This window comes from Aedes albopictus, chromosome 3 (assembly GCF_035046485.1).
Source record: "Aedes albopictus strain Foshan chromosome 3, AalbF5, whole genome shotgun sequence".
Classification (NCBI taxonomy): Eukaryota; Metazoa; Arthropoda; class Insecta; order Diptera; family Culicidae; genus Aedes; species Aedes albopictus.
This window is the reverse complement of record NC_085138.1, coordinates 147,794,994-147,813,129: the sequence shown is the minus strand read 5'-3', so window position 1 is coordinate 147,813,129 and position 18,136 is coordinate 147,794,994. Positions and strand designations below refer to the sequence as shown.

Genomic DNA, 18,136 nt, shown 5'->3' with positions numbered 1-18,136 from the left:
CAAGTGAAAAGCACATTGTACAGAAACATATGCTTATCGATACATCAGCATAATAAGATGCAGAAAAATGTTTTGTTAAACTCTTTTGTTATGGAATCAATTCTTGTCGAATAAATTTCTTGTTAAACTTTTAAAAAGTGTTTTAATTTATCATTGTTAATACCAATGAGAAAAGTCGAACATTGACTTCTTTCTCAATTGAAAAATCATTTAAACAGTAATGTGTAGAGCATAATTTTAGTTCAGCTATCATTACCATTATCAAGCAACAATTCAGCAAGCTTGCTTGTTTGTGACTTGCATTTGTTAATTGGGATATAAAGCCAGAACTTTGGAGCAATGATTACGCGAACGTTATTTTTAAATTAAAATAAATCGACTCCAAAAATCTCCTTAAAAATTAAAAAAAAACTCCAAAAATTCCTTGAATACCAGGTCCCAACGTATCACCTGTTCATCGATTTCAAGGCGACATACGACAGTATCGACTGCACAAAGCTATGGAACATCGTGGAGGAAAATGGCTTTCCTGGGAATGTTATCAAACTATTCAATGCAACGATGGATGATGTGGGCAACTGCGTACGGGTTTCGGGTGAACTATCCAGAGGTGAAGATTTTTGCTTGTGGTAGGATAATTTCGGCATAATACACATATTACATAACAAAGCTCTACATTAAAGCGGTGGTTCTTTTTATTCGGTTTAAGTACCGTTTTCTCTGTCGGTTGGGGGAGCGCAAAAACCATGGAATATATTGGGTACCTCTCCGCGGTGTCGATTTGACTCGTGCAGCTTATATTAAATAGTTCATTTTTTTTACATTTAGCCTGGTATTTATATAGTTCATATAGTAATACATTTCCGATTTCCGTTGTGTATAGGTAGTTCTAAATAGTTGCTTAGTAATTTGGTTTAGTAGTGTTCTTCACAGTTGTAATATTTCGCAAAAGCTGTTCGAAGCTTTGGTTTGAGAGGCGCTGCGGTTTTTAATGCTTCAGCTCTGTAGTAAATTCCGGTGTGGTTTAACAGAAATATTCGGAAAAAATGAACTAAGCTCGATTGACTTATTCAGAATCTACTTGGGTGAAGCTGCTCTCAACAAAATGGGTTGCACGATTCCTCAACACTTTTGTTTAACACTATTCAGTCTTGGCGGTACTGTCTCGTCTTATTAGAACAAAAAACTAACAGAATCCAGAATAAAGCTTGGAAAGGTGCCATATTTCTCTCGGTAGTAGTTATAACGTGAGTTTAATGTCATTTTTAATACCTAGATGATGGACTAAATTCGGGACAGAACAAAACAGAAGCGTCAAAAAGGTTGTTTGTTTTCAACTAAAATCCGTTTATTTCCAATTATTTTAAAACCGATAAATAATTTAGAATAGCATCGATTGAGTTCATTGCTGAATGATACCAGCTATGGTTTTAATAATATAATACTTTTTTTTCTGTTTATAATCCGTTTATCTTACAGCATACGGTTTGCGGTAGTCAATCACTATTATACACATTAAACTGGTTTTACACGTTTTTCGTCGGTTCAATCACCCCTACGAATGCGGTCCACTAATAATAGGAAACAAAGCTGACAGCGTGCTATAGAGTGTATATAGGTTGAAGCTTGTCTGACTGATAATAACTATTTCTACAATCGTCGCTCCGCTTTTTCATTGCGGGGAATACACACACTCTGACCCACAGTTGTATAGCGTTACGATCATAATTTCAGCTGTTGTATAACTTCTGTCAGAAACGATGTAAATTTTAACTACACACGAACTCAGATTCTTTCCCATTCGCTAGCCGCAGTCACGATTCGGATTGAGAGTGTGCATGGTATTTGGTCGCCACAAGTGGCGGCCATTTTGAGTTAGATGTTCAGTTTGAGTCGTTACCAATAGATGGTGCCGTCGTGATCTTGCTTTTGCTCCGCTTCGGTTGTATAACATTAGGATCTAATGGTGTAAAAAATTCTGTCTCATGTCAGTATTGTCCTGTGGTTTACGATATACTTTTTTGCTGCTAGAGATCGATTCTTCGAGGGAATTTGGGTTCCTCACGGTCAGTTTCCAATTGCTGGTTTTGCTATTGCGTTCCGTTCGCTGGAAAATACTCTACGTTTCCTGTTTTACTGTGTTTCTCTGTGGTCGGTTTCATATTACTTTTCGCACTTGGTTTTCTGTTTTCAGTTTTAGTGATGTGGATTCGTTAAATATACGAGAGAAAATACGAGATTTGTTTCCTTTTATGGAGGATGTACATACTGTTCTCTAAATTTAGCATCCTGATATCTTTCTCTTTTTTTGTTAATATATGCTTTGGATATAGATATGATTCGCTTGCTGAACGGATATGCTTTTTTCAAGTTCTGTGATGCTCTTCGAAACACTTCATCATTATTTCAGTTCATTCCTAATACATTTATTCAGTCGTTGAATGGTGCAACTATTGAGCTGGATTTTGGATTTTTAAAAGTTGTAGAAACACTGAGGCAATTATAGATTTAACACTTGAATGATAGAAGTTTTATTGAAATTCTTGGGTGCATTTATAATATAATCTAAAGAAATAAAATGTATGACATTTATGAAAAAATCTTGAAACAGGTTTTATGAAAATAAATTTGTGCAATTTCAATTTATTTTAAAATTCTTGGGGTATTTTTTGAGATTTTAATCATTGCATGATTCAACACGTGAAGTTAAACCCAACAAAATTTCTGGAGAAATTCTCGAATGCATTCCTTATGTCATATCCATATAGAAATATGCAGGATTTTTAATGGAATTCATGTAAGAGCTCTTTTATAGGAAATTCTGATAAAACTTCTGGAAAAGTATTTATATTATTCGGTATTTTTTTCTAGAACTCTTCAGGAAATTCTTTTATAAATTCCTCTAATATATTTTTTAAAATAATTAACCTTTCAGGACGCACGCTATCATGCAACCGCAACTGTACCGCGCTCGCGCTGTATACGACGAGCGAGGTTTTTTTTGGTAGTGTTGCACTTTTTACAACAGCGTGCGTCCTGAATGGTTAACTCCAACAGTTTCCTTCGACAATCTTTCAGAAATTTTTCAAGAAACACCTTTGAGAGCTCTTCCGAACAAATCTCTTACAGATTGCTTCGGGACTTCTTTTAGGAAATCTTTTATCGATGTCGTGAGCAAATCCACCGTTCGCTTTTATATAAATGTCTCCACCACCTATTCCTTTAGGAATTTCACGGAATTGAAGATTTTTTTTCCAACAACATCTTTAGGAATGCTCCTGATAATAGCTATAAACTATAGCTATTCCTTCACGATTGAGCCATTTCTTTGAGAAACCTCTGGCAATTTTTGTTAGGACTTTCTCCGATTTTTTCTAAGAGCAGTTTCTTTAGGATTTTATTCGGTAATTTTCTCAAGAGCTCTGCCGGAAATTCTTTTAGAAGTTCCGCAAATATATTTTCATAATTTACTCCTACAGTTTCCTTCAACAATTATTTCAGAAATTCTTTAGGAATTCTTAAAAAATATCCTTCAAATTGCTTAGGGAATTCATTTAAGAAATCCTTCAGCAATTTATTCAGCAAATCCACCGGTCAACTTTATAGGAATCTCTCTGCCAATTCTTTTAGGAATGTCATGGAAATTTCACTGTCACTCAAGAGTTTTCTTCGTGTCGAAACTTCTCTAGGAACTCTCCTGGTAAGTCCAAACTAAAGCTATTTCTTTACATCTATTTCTAATTTCTTGAGAAACCTCCGGCAATTTTTTCAGGATTTTCTCCGGAATTTTCTCAGAACAGTTTTTTTTTCAAGTACTCTACCGGAAACTCTTTTATAAATTCCTCCAATATTTTTTTTCAAACTTAACTCCAATAGTTCCCCAAAGACTTCCTTCGGAAACTCTTTCAGAAATTCTTTGAGAAATATCTTTGCTAATTCTTAAGTTTTTTTTACGTTTTTTTAGAAAGCTTTATTAGGAATTACTCCGACTATTTCTTTGGGCATTCTTCTGGCATTTTTTTAAAAATTTCGTCCGGAAACTCTTTCAGGGATTCCCCGACAATTTCTTACGGATTTCTTTAGACAAACAAACTTAAGGAATTCCATTTATTAAGGAATTTATTAAGGATGTTTTCAAGAATTCCTCTATCGGTTGTTTCATAAATTATTTCAGGTCTCCAATACATTTCTTAATGGAATGTATTAAGGAATTTTTCCCAAAGTTCTTTCACAATTTTGTTCAGTGATTCCAGAAGATATTCTTCCAGAGATTTCGGAAAGTAGAGATTCCTTCATAAGCCCTTCCAGGTATTCTTCCATGTTTTTCGAAGGTCCAGAAGTTCTTTCTAGGATACCTTTAGGAATTTTCACTCGGGCCCTTTAAGACATTCAGAAATTTCTTGAGAAAAAAATCCTTGGAAGTTTTACAGAGACTTCTTCGGAAATTTCTCATGAGATTTTTCAAGGAATCTTTACAAAAGTTTAAATAATTCGCCAGACATTCTTTCAGAGATTTCTTTACAAATACGTTCACGAATTTGTCATTTTGGTACGCGAGCTCTCTTTTACTTTTTTTTTCTTAATATTTATTTTTATATACTTACAGGAATTCCGTAAAGGAACATTCCCTTAGTTCCCGAAATTTATTCCAGAATTCCTTTAACAAAATACCCGGGTTTCTTTTACAATAATCCTCCAGGGTTACTCTGAAGAATATCTCCAGGGGTTGCTACAGGAATTAGATAGACGATTTATTCAAAAATTCCTCCAGAGATTCTTTCAGAAATTCCTCCACGGAAGCCATCTAGAACTTTCACAGGAATTCCCCACCGGTTGAAACTCTCTGTTGTAAAGTGTCAAAATGTAGAGTTGAATAACAACTCGTTTTGATTAATTTAGACTGCGTAGCCATTATATCCGAGTTGCGCAAAAAGCAGTCGATTCCCCTATCGAATTTCTTTAGGTTTCTTATCTAACATTTTAAGAATTTCAAAAAAATGGCGATTTCCTCGAAAATTCATTCAAGGGTTCCTTCAGGAAGAATCTAGCAAGGATTCTGCTGAGAATCCTGCAAGGATTCTGCTGAGATGTTCTGCAGAGAATCCTCCCAGGATTCTGCAGAGAATCCTCCCAGGATGCTGCAGAGAATCCTCCCAGGATGCTGCAGAGAATCCTCCCAGGATTCTGCAGAGAATCCTCCCAGGATTCTGCAGAGAATCCTCCCAGGGTCCTGCAGAGAATCCTCTATGGAGGAGTTCCTGGAGGAATCCTTGGGGATCACCTGAACGAACTCCTATGACTTTGTGGGAATTCTTAGAACAAAAATTATGAGAAAATTTTGGAGAAATTCAAGAAGAAGTTTCAGAGAAAATCTCTGATGAGATTTCTAAAGGACATCCTTGAGGGATTTATAGATCGAACCTCGAAGAAGTTTCTGAAACAAATCTTTAAAAAAATCTGTGAAATCCGAGCAGAAATTGTAGACAATGTTACTGGAGGAATTATTGAATAAATCTTTCGATAAATTTCTGAAAATCCTGGAATAACTCCTGGAAATACTTCTGGAAGAATTCTTCAAAGAATTTCTTGCAAAATGTCTGAATGTTATTAGTGAATAAAAATCCCTAACGCCATTTTCGGAGGAAAATTTAGCATTAAAAAATTAAAATCAAATCTGGAAGAGTTCTTAAAGTTATCATAAAAAAATAATTCTAAAAAATGTTTTAAAGGAATTTTTGAAGCCTGGAAAATTGGATAATGCTTTACAGTAATTCCAAGAAGAATTTTTTGAAATATTCCTGAGGAAACACCAAGATAAAAAATTCCAAATTGGTTTCCGATGGAGCTCCTGAAAGAATCTCTGAAGGGATTCCTGAAGGCTGAAGTCTCCAGAACAAATCTTTAAAAATCCCCGAAGAAAGGTTTAAAAAAAGTTAGTTTATGATGAAATCCCTGCAGGAATACTTGAGGATCTTTCGGGAAACCCCGTGGAGCAACATCTAGAAGAATCTTTTGAGAATTTTCTGGTACAATTTCTGAATTTTTGAAAAAAAATGCCTGAGACATTCCCTGGATGAGTTCCTGAAAAGAATCCTGAGGGAATATACATAGAATTTTATGAACCTCCCCAGGAACTCTAAACAAACTCCTTCTCCATATTTTTTTTGAATTTCTCTACATATTCCTGGATGATTTATGAAAAGAATTTTACACATATTGCATCAACGAATCAGTCAGAATTTCTTAAAGATTTTTTCCGACATTTTCTTCCGGATTCGGTTTGAAAAATTCTTTGAAAATTGTTCCAGGAATCTCAAGCTATTCTTTCGGAAATCCTCTAAAAAATCCGTCGAAATTTGCTTAAGGAATTCTTAGAGCAACTTTTTCAGGAATTTCGATTCTCTTGAGGAATTCCTTCGATATTTTTTTCAGGAATTGTTTTGTGAATGTCCTAAAAAAATGCTTTGGCAGTGTCTTAAAAATAGTCTTCAATAATTTTCTCATGAATTCCTCCAAAAACTATTTCGGATGTTTGCCCGACTCCGAGTAAAGTTGACTGGATTTTTTAAATTTCTTTACAAAATTTCTTGGCATTTTTTTTAAATTTTCCTCATAAGTTTTTTAGAAGTTTCTGTGGAAAATTCTTTAGAAATTCCTCTTGCAGCTTATTTAGAAATTCATTTTGAAATCACTTGATTAACATCTCCGGTTTTTTTGTCAGTAATTTCTCAGACATACTCTTAGAAATTCTTTGGAAGTCCTTCATAAATCCTTCCAAACATTTTTAATGCATTCTTTAAGAAATTCCTTAAAAAATGCAACTTTATTTGGAATTCTCTTGCAATTTTTTTAAGGGTTTTCTCCATAAATTCAGACAGGTTTTTCGGATTATTTTTTTTTATATTTATTCGGTTTTGTCCAGTAATGTCTTCAGAAATGCCTTTGGTATTTTCTTCACGAGTTGTCAGCCAATTTGTTTAGGAATTCTTAAAGAAAATCAGACAATTCCTTCAAACATTCCTTCGAAATTTTCTTCAGAAATTTCGGGATTCGGCAATTTTATTATAAATTCGTCCGGCAAACTGTAAAGGAATTTCTTTTATGATTTCTGCATTAATTCCTCCGTATATTATTTGAAAAAAAATTCTACATGCTGAATAAATTCCTAAAAAAATCTTACATTTATTGCTACAACGAAGCGTTCAATTTTTTTTAGAATTTCTTTAAAAATTGTTTTTAGCAATTTTCTTAGTAATTCCTTCTGCAATTTTTATGGGTATTTTTTCGGAAATCCTCCAAGAAATTCGTTGGAATTTTCTTCAGGAATTCATCAGGTAATTTATTCGGGAACGTCGATTAAGGAATTCCTTCGATTATTTTATAGAAAGTGTTCGGTAAATGTCTTCAGAAATTTATTCAGAAATAAGTTCGGCAGTTTCTTGAGAGATTCCTCCAACAAATATAACAGGATTTATTTTTTGCAATTTCTTTAAAAGTTTCTCGGCATTTTTAAGAGTTTCCCGCGATAATTACTTTTTAATTTTCTTTGAAAATTTCTTTAGAAATTCTGGAAATTTAGGAATTTCTCTGAAAACGACTTCAGTAACTTCTGAGGATTTTTTGTCAAAAATTCTTCAAGAAAACTCTTAGAAATTCTTTGGAATTCCCTCAAATTATTTCATCGTGAATACTTCCAAAAGTTGCTAAAAAAATGCAATTTTATTTGAAATTCTCCGGCATTTTTTTAGGCATTTCTCCAGCAAATTGAACAGGATTTTTTTTCTAATTTTTTTTTAAAGGAATTTCTCGGCATTTATTTTAGAAGTTTCACTAGAAATTTCTTAAGAAATTTCTCTGCCAATTCATTTAGGAATTCCTCTGAAAATTATTTATGTAACTTCTCTGTTGTTTTTGCCAGAAACTCCTCAGGCAAACTCTTAGAATTTCTTATGAAATCCTTTAACAACTCCTACAAATATTTCAAAACAAACAAAAATTTTATTTGGAATTCTCCCGCATTTTTTCAGGATTTCCTCCGGAAACTCAGCAGTTTCTTAAAAAATTCTCAAGTTTTTTTTTTATTTCCTTCTATAATTTTATCAAAAATGCCTCTGGTAATTTATTCAATATTTTTTAGGAATTCTTGCGAAAATTCTTCGGGTAATTCCTTCATGAACTTCCCCGACAACCTCTTTAGAAATTTAGGAATTAGGATTTTCCTACGATTTTTGCAGTAACTCCTCCGTAAATTCTTTAACTGATCCCTAACATGTTGCTGTATCAATTCCTAAAAGAATCTAACATTAATTGCATCAACGAATCGGTCAGAATTACTTTATGATTTTTTTTAAGAAACTCAGCAATTCCTCCAACAATAACTTGTGGATTTTCTTCCTGTGAATTCAAAAGAATTTTTTTCAGCAGTTATTTCTTTGGAAGTTTTTTCGGAAATTTCGAGGGAAACGCCTTTAGCAATTCCTTTGGAAATAACTTTAGTAGCTTGTACAGATTTTTTGTCAGAAATTCCTCAGGAAAACTTCAATCAATTCTCTGAAATTCCTCCAGGAATTCCAAAAAAAAATGCAATTTTTTGGAATTCTCTCGCAACTTTTCCAGGGTACCATATGGAAATTGAGACAGTTTCTTGGTTTCTTCGGAAATTCTTTAGTTTTTTTATTTTCTCCAGTAGTTTTTTTTTTTTGAAATGACGTTGGCAATTTTTAGTTTCTCAGCCTCAACAAATTAGTAACTCTTCAGATTTTACCGACTTTCCCGACATTTTCTTTAGAAATTTAGGAATTATGAACTTGTTCGCCAACTTCATAAGGAATTCCTCCGTAAAATCTTTTAGGAATTCCTCTACATATTGCTGGATAAATTCTTAAAAGAATCTTTCATTTATTGCAACAACATATCTTTCAAAAATTCTTTAGACATTTTTTTCAAAAATTTCTTCCGAATTCGCTGCGAAAATTAATTTAGAAATTGTTTCAGAGTTTTTTAGCTGGAAATTCTTTATGAAAATTTTAAGGGTATTCTTTCGGAAATTTCCTAAAGAATCCGTCGAAAGTTTCGTCAGGCAATTTATTTGGAAATTTCGATTCCGATTCCGATCATTTTTTAGGAATTGTTCTGCAATTTTCTTTAGAAAACGCTTCGGCAGTTTCTTAAGGAACTATTTCGGCAATTATCTCAGGAATTTCTCCATCAATTTCTTCAGAAGTTTTCTCATATTTGGAATACACGCAGTGAATTTAACAGGATTTTTTTCAGCAGTTACTTCAGGAATGTCTTGGCATTGTTTAAGAGTATCCCTAGGCAATTTCTTTAGAAGTTTCTTATGAAATATCTTTGGAAATTACTTATGCAATTTCTCCGGATTTTTTTTGTCATAAATTTCACAGTCACACTCTTAGAAATTCTTTGGTAGTCCTTCATGAATTCCTCAAGAAATTTCTTGGAAATTGCTATTTTATTTGGAATTCTTCTACAATTTCCTTCGGAAACTTAGACAGTTTCTTCGAAAATTTTTAATTTTTTGAAATTTTCTCAAGTAATTTCGTTAGAAATGCTTCTGGTGATTTCTTCAAGAGTTTCTCAGTCAATTTTTTCAGGAATTCTTCATACAATTTCTTTACGAACTCCCCTTAGAAATTTAGGTATTTGACACTTTTACTATGAATTATCGCCGGCAATTTTTAAAGGAATTTCTCCTACGGTTTCTTCAAAAATTCCTCCGTAAATTCTTCTAAGATTTTTTCTACATATTGCTTGATGGATTCCTAAAAGTATCTTACATTTATTGCATCAACGAATCGTTTAGAATTTCTTTAAAGTTTTGTTCGGCAATTTCTTCCGGATTCGCTTTGGAAATTTCTTTAGGAGTTGTTCCAGGGATTTTCTTAGGTAGAAATTCCTTCTGCAATTTTTGGGGGTATTCTTTCGGATATCCCTTAAGGAATCAGTCGGAATTTCCTTGAGGAATTTCTCAGGCAACTTATTCGGAAATTTCGATTTCCTTAATCCTCCAGCGATCGCGCTGTTGTATTTTGTACATCACGTTGAAAAAATCTCGCTTTATGTGCTCAGCATTAGCGTGGTGCTGGTGGGGGTGGCCAACCGCGCGATTGCCGGAAGGTTAAGGAATTCCTCCGATCATTTTATAGAAATTGTTCTGTGAATGCTTTCAGGAATTACTTCGGCAGTTTCTTAAGACATTTCTGCGGTAATTGTCTCAGGAATTCCTCCAACAACTACTTCAGAAGTTGGTCTGGCATTTTTTCCAGGAATTTCCTCAGAAAATTTAACAGGTTTTTTTTTTTATATTCTTTAAGAATTTCTCGGCATTTTTTAAGAGTTTACCTTGTCAATTAGTTTGGAAATTTCTGCAGAAACAATATACCTACTTCAACCCTACTAGTTGCACCATTCTAAAAACATGTTCATTTCTCCAGTGTGTGTGAAAGCCTAGTTAAAGCTGCATAATATCGACATTACTTTCCTCCTGCTGAATGCGTTTGAATATGTATGTGTGTGTTAATATTGCAAAGTTCGCGTATTTGTATGATACATATATTTTGATCCACCTTTCGAGTATTCAACACTGAATACGCCACTTCTCTTCTATTGACTCTTTCTGCAAGCGCGACATTATGTAGCTACGATAATACTGTGGATATCTCGCAAACTAAAATAGTATTTACAATCGAGATCATCGCTGACCAATAAAGCTCGGATCTAATGTACAAACCCAAAGAATTGAACTAAATATCTGATGACGTGACGCCTCGGGTATCCTTAAAGTAATTGTGCGACTTTTCCCCACCCTCCACGATGTTTAAAACTAGACAGACCTCCATCATCGTTAGAAACTAAATTAGAATTCGAAAGAAGGCGCATTGAATGGTATTTTTTTTCTACACTTACTTGCTCAGAACGCATGATGTATGGTTCGTAATTACAATGACTGGCTTACCGTGCTATGAAGTATTCTTTTATCTTATCTATCGCCATCGCTAGCGCTGACCTAGTTCTGCATCTGTATTTGTCCGGCGTTTATGTACATTTCCCGGTCCTGGTCGGAGATCATCGAGTAGTTGGCCGAGTCCCGGTCCTCGGGGATGGTGGCCACCACTGTGGCAAAGGTGCTGTGGCTGGATTGGGAATGCGTAGGCGGAGACGTGTTCGGCACTCCTAGGGGATCGTGGAGAAGTTTGGAGAAGGTATGGTGACCGCTGCCCAGACCCAGATGCCCGTAGGGAGATTCAGCCGTTTTGATGTACGGCATCCGTTTGAGGAACTGATTGGACTGATAGCGGACGCCGTTGGGTAGCGTCGTATGCTGCAGCTGTTGCCGTGAGGAAGAACTTGGCGAAGTAAACGAAGACTGCGAGTGGTAATGATGCGGTTGTTGGTGGTAACCTGCTGGCAGAGGCATGGTGCTACACTGTGGATACTCTCGATGCGTCTCCACGGAGCCTCGCGTGAGGGGAAGAGTGGCACTCGATCCGTCCTTGTTGAAGCTGGACATTTTCATGTTCGTTGACCTACCGAACGGTTCCTCCTGGATCGCCGGAGGAGGCGGCTTGATGATGGACTTGTAGGGACCGGATCGAGGTCGGATGACCACCTCATCGCGTTCTTCACCGGAGTGCACACCACTGGAGGTTTCGGAAGGAGCATCTCTACAGTCCGGGGGCGATGTCGAACTCTCGGTCGACGTAGTGTCGGATCGGGGTGTTAATGCTTCGTTGGGCATGCCGGAGTCAGCACGGCGCAAACAGCGTGGCGTTGAACCAGGAGCCTAGATGTAGAAGAAACTTCATGAAAGCAAGTCCATTGAATTATGCTACCGAGCGATACTTACCACATTTTCATGGTTATGTACGGTGACGGAAACCGGTGCCAGAGGACTACTCAACTGTTCCGGTGATCGTATGAAGGCTTCGCGAGACATAGTACGGGTTATGGGTGGCTCCAAGTCTCGGGTAGATGCGTACGTTACACTATCATCACGAACACAGGCAAGCAGTTTGCCCTCCTCAGATGTGTCATCTGCGTGATCGTTGACTGCATTGGTGGGCATAAGCAGATCTTCAGGAGGTGGTGGATGGTCTGCGAACTCACTCAAATGCAGTAGATCACCGGAGGGCCCTCTTAGTGTGGCGTAGTCGCCGTCATCAGTTTCCCCCGTAACACTGGACAAACGTATCGTGGTTCCGCTGGACGGATGGCTGTAGGGTAACAATGGGTCCACGGGGTTAGACTCATACAAGGACATGATTTGAGGTGCATGCAAAATAAACACGTTTAGGAAAGCTCAGCGGATCACCACTTCGGAGGCGAAGTTAGTCCTGCTAACTTCAGTCCATGCTTCTCATTACGCAGAAAGACATAAGCTTACATACTAAAATACCAAAACAGGCAATCAACGCAAAATCGTAACCAAAATATAAAATCAAGCAATAAACAAAACGTAGGTTGCACAGCAAACACACACGGAACGCTTTGGAACAACTTTGATTGGCTGTTTTACCGCTTGCCGTCATGGTCGCCATTGGCGAGTTCGGGAGACGTACTGGTAACTTCGTTGAAGGTTACTTTCAACTTGGGCGAATTCGGCGCAATCTTGGGCCAGTAGATGGTTTCCTCTTCGCTGCTGGTTGCTCCGGTGCCGCCAACCGAGGATCCCTTGCCGCTGGATGTCCGTAACAGCGATCCTCCAGCTCCTCCTCGAAGCAGCGGTTGCGTAGCTCCGTTACGTGCCCCAGACAGCTCCAGTGGTGGCAGTTTGAAGTTCCACCGTCGTTTGGCCGTTAACCCTAGCCATAGAACTATCCACAGGAACAGATGTACGACTGATCCAAAAGCTGTTAAAGAAAGTGAAATGTCAACATACAATGCATCTTTTACCTACACCTAACCGGAACTCACCTGCGGCCAGCACCGCCCCATCCAGGCTTCCCCGATAGGCCGCACTGAGATCGTGCAGCAAGGGGGCTTTCACCACCGCGAGGGCTAACACGAAGCACAACGACGAACAGTGCGCGAAGTAAGCCCAAACATCTGTACTCTGCTTTACCGTGATTAGTCGCCGATCACGTATCTTAACGGCCAGCTTGCCATGGCCGTACAAGTACAACACCATCGACGAGGCAATCGTCAGAATAACTGCCAAGATCGTCAGAGCTATAGTGACCGTGCCGTTCAGGATCAATGGCGGGGCTTGCACGGGTAGACCCTGCCCGAGTGTTTGCAGCTTATACAGCACACTCGCTCCAGCGAAACTCAACAGAATGTCTATCCCATTGGCGATCATCTGCAAGCTGAACACGAATGCGAACGTCTTCGATGTGTGCCAGAATACGGATGGGTAGCGAACGGCCCAAGCCATTAGGGCGATCGCTAGGTTTACGAACTCCAAACTAGGAGTCGACGTCCAGCGTTTCGCGTTAAACTGTTGATCAACTCCGAAGAACACTTGCAGGAAGCCAGGGAACCCCGTCAATTCGATGGGCTTCGTAGTTACATTACCCGGAACGGTGCCTATCAGGAAGGCCGGCCTTATGGCCATGCCGTTTTCATCCTTGATGATGAACTCGTCCTCATCGACGCTTGGGATGTTCTCCAAGCTTTCCAAACTCTCACTGCTGTAGTTGTCGGAGGTAAACCGTTTGATCTTCTTCGGTGTACTCCGAGAAGTTGCACCCGTTGTGCTGGGTTTGATTTCAATGATCTTCGAATTGGTCGTCACCGGTGTCGAAGGGATGATGTTCTCCGGCAATTTCACCGGCTTTATGATATGTGTATTGCTGTCCTTGGTGGGTGTCTTCTTCGTACTGCTTTTCGGGGACGGTTTAGTTGCAGTAGTGGACGCGGTTCCACTGGTTGTGGCCACTGTAGTGGCTGAAGCAGTCTTCTTTCCATTTGGTTGAGTCTTTCGGCTTTGGTTTACCTCGAACAAGGTATCAATTTCGTGTTCACCGAACTCGTCAAAGTCGAACTCCTTTTGAGGTTGCAGCTCTAGTCTGGTGTCTACATCATCCAGGTGATGATGGTTCTGCGGATGCACCTTGTCCTTCTTACCACTGTGAAATTTGTTGGAGTGCTTGCGGTTGTGACCATGGTTTTTATTTCGGTCATGCTTTTTTAGAGCTGTCTGCCTTGTTGTCGTTGGTGGAAGAGTAGTCGTGTAGATGACTGTACTTGTTGTACTGGGAGCTGTTGTGGTTGTCAGTAAATTTCGCACCGGAGGAAAAGTGTGTACCGTCGTAGGGTTATCGAACACATTGAAGTTCTCCATGGTCGAGATGGAAATTGACGAGTGTTCGTTGCTCTTTGGCATTTCCTGCAGCGATTCGTGAGTACGGAATGGATCATCTTCTTCGTCAGAGTCATGCTCTCCGCCTTCATCATCGTCCTCATAGGCAGAGAACTTTTCCACCATATCGTTGCGCTCAAAATCTCCATTGGGGAAGGGTTTGTTACTGCCACCGTTCGCCAGAGGCTTAGATGTCGTGTTTGGGTAGGTTGATGTCATAAAGGACAGCACTACTAGTCGATCATTGTGGGTCACCATAAAGTCCAGGTCGGTGCGCCAGATGTCGTCTGTAAATAAAACAACAAACAAAATTTGAAATGAATAAAAGATCTATGAAAAAATAGAGAGAAAAATGATTCCAGAACATTTAAAGAATCATGGAATATGTTTAGAGATAAAAAATTTAAAGACCAAATGTGAAAGGAAAAAGAATCACCAAGCCAAAAGTGAAATTCATCACTTTTCTTATTACCTTTATGTTCAATGCTACATCGTTTTCTGTTTTTCATGACGATCTTAATTACGGCTTTGTTGCAAAAACACCTCCGTAACGCCTCTGTAACTTCTTAAATTCCCTCCGAAATCTCCCTAAATCCCCTTTAACTCCATGTAATGCCTCTTAGACCCTTAACGCCTCTGGAATCCGAAGAAAATGCTCTGAAACATCCTGAAATGTTTCCGAAATCTCACTAAAACGCCCTCTGACCCCATGTACCGTACTTGGGACCCTCCGAAATCCCCGGAAACACAACGCCCCTGAGATTTCTTGAAACCTCCTGGAACTCCATTCAGACCCCCAGAAACTAAACACTCTCTGACCACCGTTGCCACAGTTAGGGGTCGTGTACAAGTTACGACACTCGGCGAGCTTCGAACGTGGCTATTGGTAAGCGTTCCACCAGCTATCGCCTTAAGGACAGACTTGTTAGAATCCCAACATGGCCGCCACAATGGCCGACATTGGCACCTACTCACGATTTCGAGGGCACAAATCTCTCCGTAAACAAAACCAGCGCACCTGATCTTCTTATTTTAAGCTTATTACGAGTGAGCAAGAACAGAATAATGAAACGCACTCTTGTGTGAAGCTTGCTTCTTGAGATTTGTGCGTTTGAAGTTCTGATGCACGGTTGAAGCGGGATTTCAAGACGTTTGTCCTTAAGTTGTCCTCTCTCCCCTGGAAGCTAGAGTCCTGATTACTACTGTAAACTATCCGTTGGACTCAAGCTCCCGGATGGGAAGGACGGGCAACTCAACTTGCTGTTGATCGGCCCGCCATTTTCTCTGTAGATCAAGTATTATTTGGGAGACCGTAGAAGTAACGCATCCCACTCGCCCGCTCCCGTACACATCCTTTCATCAATGTTTACCTCCGGAGTGATACCTCTACCGCATCTCCTGTCCATCTAAACTTGTTGGAGGAATCCCATTCCCTCTACCACTTCAACATAGTCGATGTTCTGGTGATCCGTCTCGCACCTCTTATGCCATAGCACGTGCTGTGAGCCTTCGCTATTGCAACGAGCTAGTTGTTCGTTACTGGGGCGACCTCGCTTTGGTCGGTTTGGCCATAGCGGACCATGGTCTTGTATCGTGGCGCGAGAACAGTGTTTCCACGATCTTCTGCAGCATCTCGGACGAGCGTTCTGACCTTCGTTTTGATCATGGCAACTCTGTAGGCATTACCCCAAGGGGTCGATGGCCACCTGACAGAGATTTTTAAAGCACACCCGCGTTCGCACCTTAATCTTTTCGTTCATTGCCAGTTTAGCCGCCCTGTAGGCTCCACTTCGCTCCATTCTACCCGAAGTTCTGCGATTTCTGGACAGCAGAAATCGGCATTGCGGCGTTACGTGTATGGGTTAGGATTCCGTTCCGACTAGATCATCGCTGATTAGATCGTCGGCGTTACTCTCCATAAGCAATCGTTCCACAAAAACCGGCTTATCGAAGCGCGAGGTCAGCCATCCCCAAAGACGGTCGATGACCTTCGGTTGTGGCCATTTTCCTCTGTGTTCCACCCTGTATCGATGGTTACTGTGCGTGTATCCATCGTCGACTGTCCAGTCTTAGTTAGGGTTTAGACCGGGTTCCAGAAGGTCACATCAATGATGGACTGTGCACTCCTACTGTAGGTTTTTTTTTTTCGCGACATCCACGTTCAGTCTAGCCATAGCTTCGAGTAGAGCCCAGCCTCTTGCGTTAGTCAAACGGCTACCCCACTCAATCGCCCAGATGACCACGGGACTCAATCGCACTATTGCGCTTGTTAACAAATCCAGCATAGACGAGAACTGGTCTATCGGCCACCTAGGAGGGGCATAACAACTGCAGTAGTACACCCCGTTGATCTACGCTACTGCGAAGCCCTCGTGCGATGCGGGAATTATTTCCTGTACTGGAAAACGTCCGGTTGTACAGATCGCGGCTAGCTTGGCCTTATCCGCTACCCAGTTTCCGTTATCGGGAGGGATGCGGTATGGGTCCCATAGTAGCGCGATGTCTGTATTTTTTTTTCCTTCTAAACCATAGGGGGAAAAATCTGCTCAGCAAACACCCTAACAGGAAGGTTAGGGTAGTGTGGGGTTTAGGCCGTCTTCTACAACAATAGTAAAAGTCAGGACTACTCTATCCTCGACTAACTAAAACACATTCCTATGGTCGCCAAACCCTTCGTCTCTCCGAAACCACCAAGAAGGCATTGCTTCAGAGAGGGGCTAGTGCACATCGCACCCTCAAGGTTAGCTGCGTGGCCTGCAGCAACGAACATCGATGACTCGCTTTGGAAAGTCCATCACGGTAGCATGCTGGCGCTTAGCCAGTTTCCCGAGTGGTCCTCGTAACTCCCTTTGTCCTCGGAAGGCGGTGGAACTGTCCCACGCGCGCTGCCATTTGACCATAGAGGCCATCCTGGCAGTTCTGCGTATGCCTCTTGTTCCGCGCATTTCGAAGCACTCCATGTCCTCACTGATAAGAATGCTGATAGGCACCATAACAGTAATGACGCAGAGAGCGTCGTGTGACACGGTACGGTACGCGCTCACAACCCTCAGGCGCATAAGCCTAGTACTTTCCAGCTTCCGTTGGTAGCATTTAGTACTTAGCGCGGTGCCCCACGCCGGGCCGCCATACCTAAGTATGGACGTAGCAACACTAGCCAGAAGCTTGCGCTTACTGGCGTATACCGCAGAGCTATTGGACATCATCCGGGACAGTGCCGTAATAGCTGTGGAGGCTCTTTTACAGGCATAATCGACGTGGCTACCGAAGGTAAGCTTATCGTCGATAATCACGCCCAAGTGTTTGACGGAGCGCTTTGACAGGATAGTGCACTCTCCTACACTGATCTCCGTCTGCTGCCTCGACTTCAGGTTGTTAACAACCGTCACCTCTGTCTTGTGGTGAGCCAGCTCCAGTTTCCTGGACCGCATCCACGCCTGTATCTGTATATGACTCTGAGACTGAGCAACTGTAGTGCGGCTTCACAGTGGTTCAGGTTTAGCTGCGCAACCTCCATTGCCGTTGCTTGGTTCCACCTCCACGCGAGGCTGGACATTCAGGTCTGCCTGTCGTGTGACCCTTGTTCACCGTGCAAATCAGGCATTTTGGTGTCGACTTGTGTTCTCACTTGAAGCACTTGAAACACGCCTCTGTCGGCTCGTATATGCTGAGCGGGTACACGAACCAGCCCGCTCTGATCTTGCCGACTGCAGTCGCTCTGTTCACTTCCCCTACAGGGAGCTTGATCGATGCACTTGGCGCATCAACCTCGCACTGCTTCTTAAGTGCGGCTGCGAGCTCCTCTGCGTTGGTGAT

The 18,136-nt window shown here is 40.3% G+C and overlaps 2 protein-coding genes across 2 annotated transcripts in view; both read right to left on the bottom strand.

Moving 5' to 3' along the window:
* The window catches only part of LOC115266033 (uncharacterized), a 521,849-nt gene that overhangs the window by 306,283 nt on the left and 197,430 nt on the right, over window positions 1-18,136 (bottom strand). The gene's annotated exons all lie outside the window — the stretch shown is intronic.
* LOC134290393 (protein tincar-like) lies at window positions 674-17,924 on the bottom strand. The gene is made up of 5 exons (XM_062857528.1): window positions 17,909-17,924; window positions 12,934-14,607; window positions 12,536-12,869; window positions 11,867-12,233; window positions 674-11,803 (listed from the first exon to the last, which is right to left on the bottom strand). The coding sequence occupies exons 1-5, from the start codon at window positions 17,922-17,924 to the stop codon at window positions 11,027-11,029; spliced, it is 3,168 nt and encodes a 1,055-aa protein (XP_062713512.1). The 3' UTR covers window positions 674-11,026.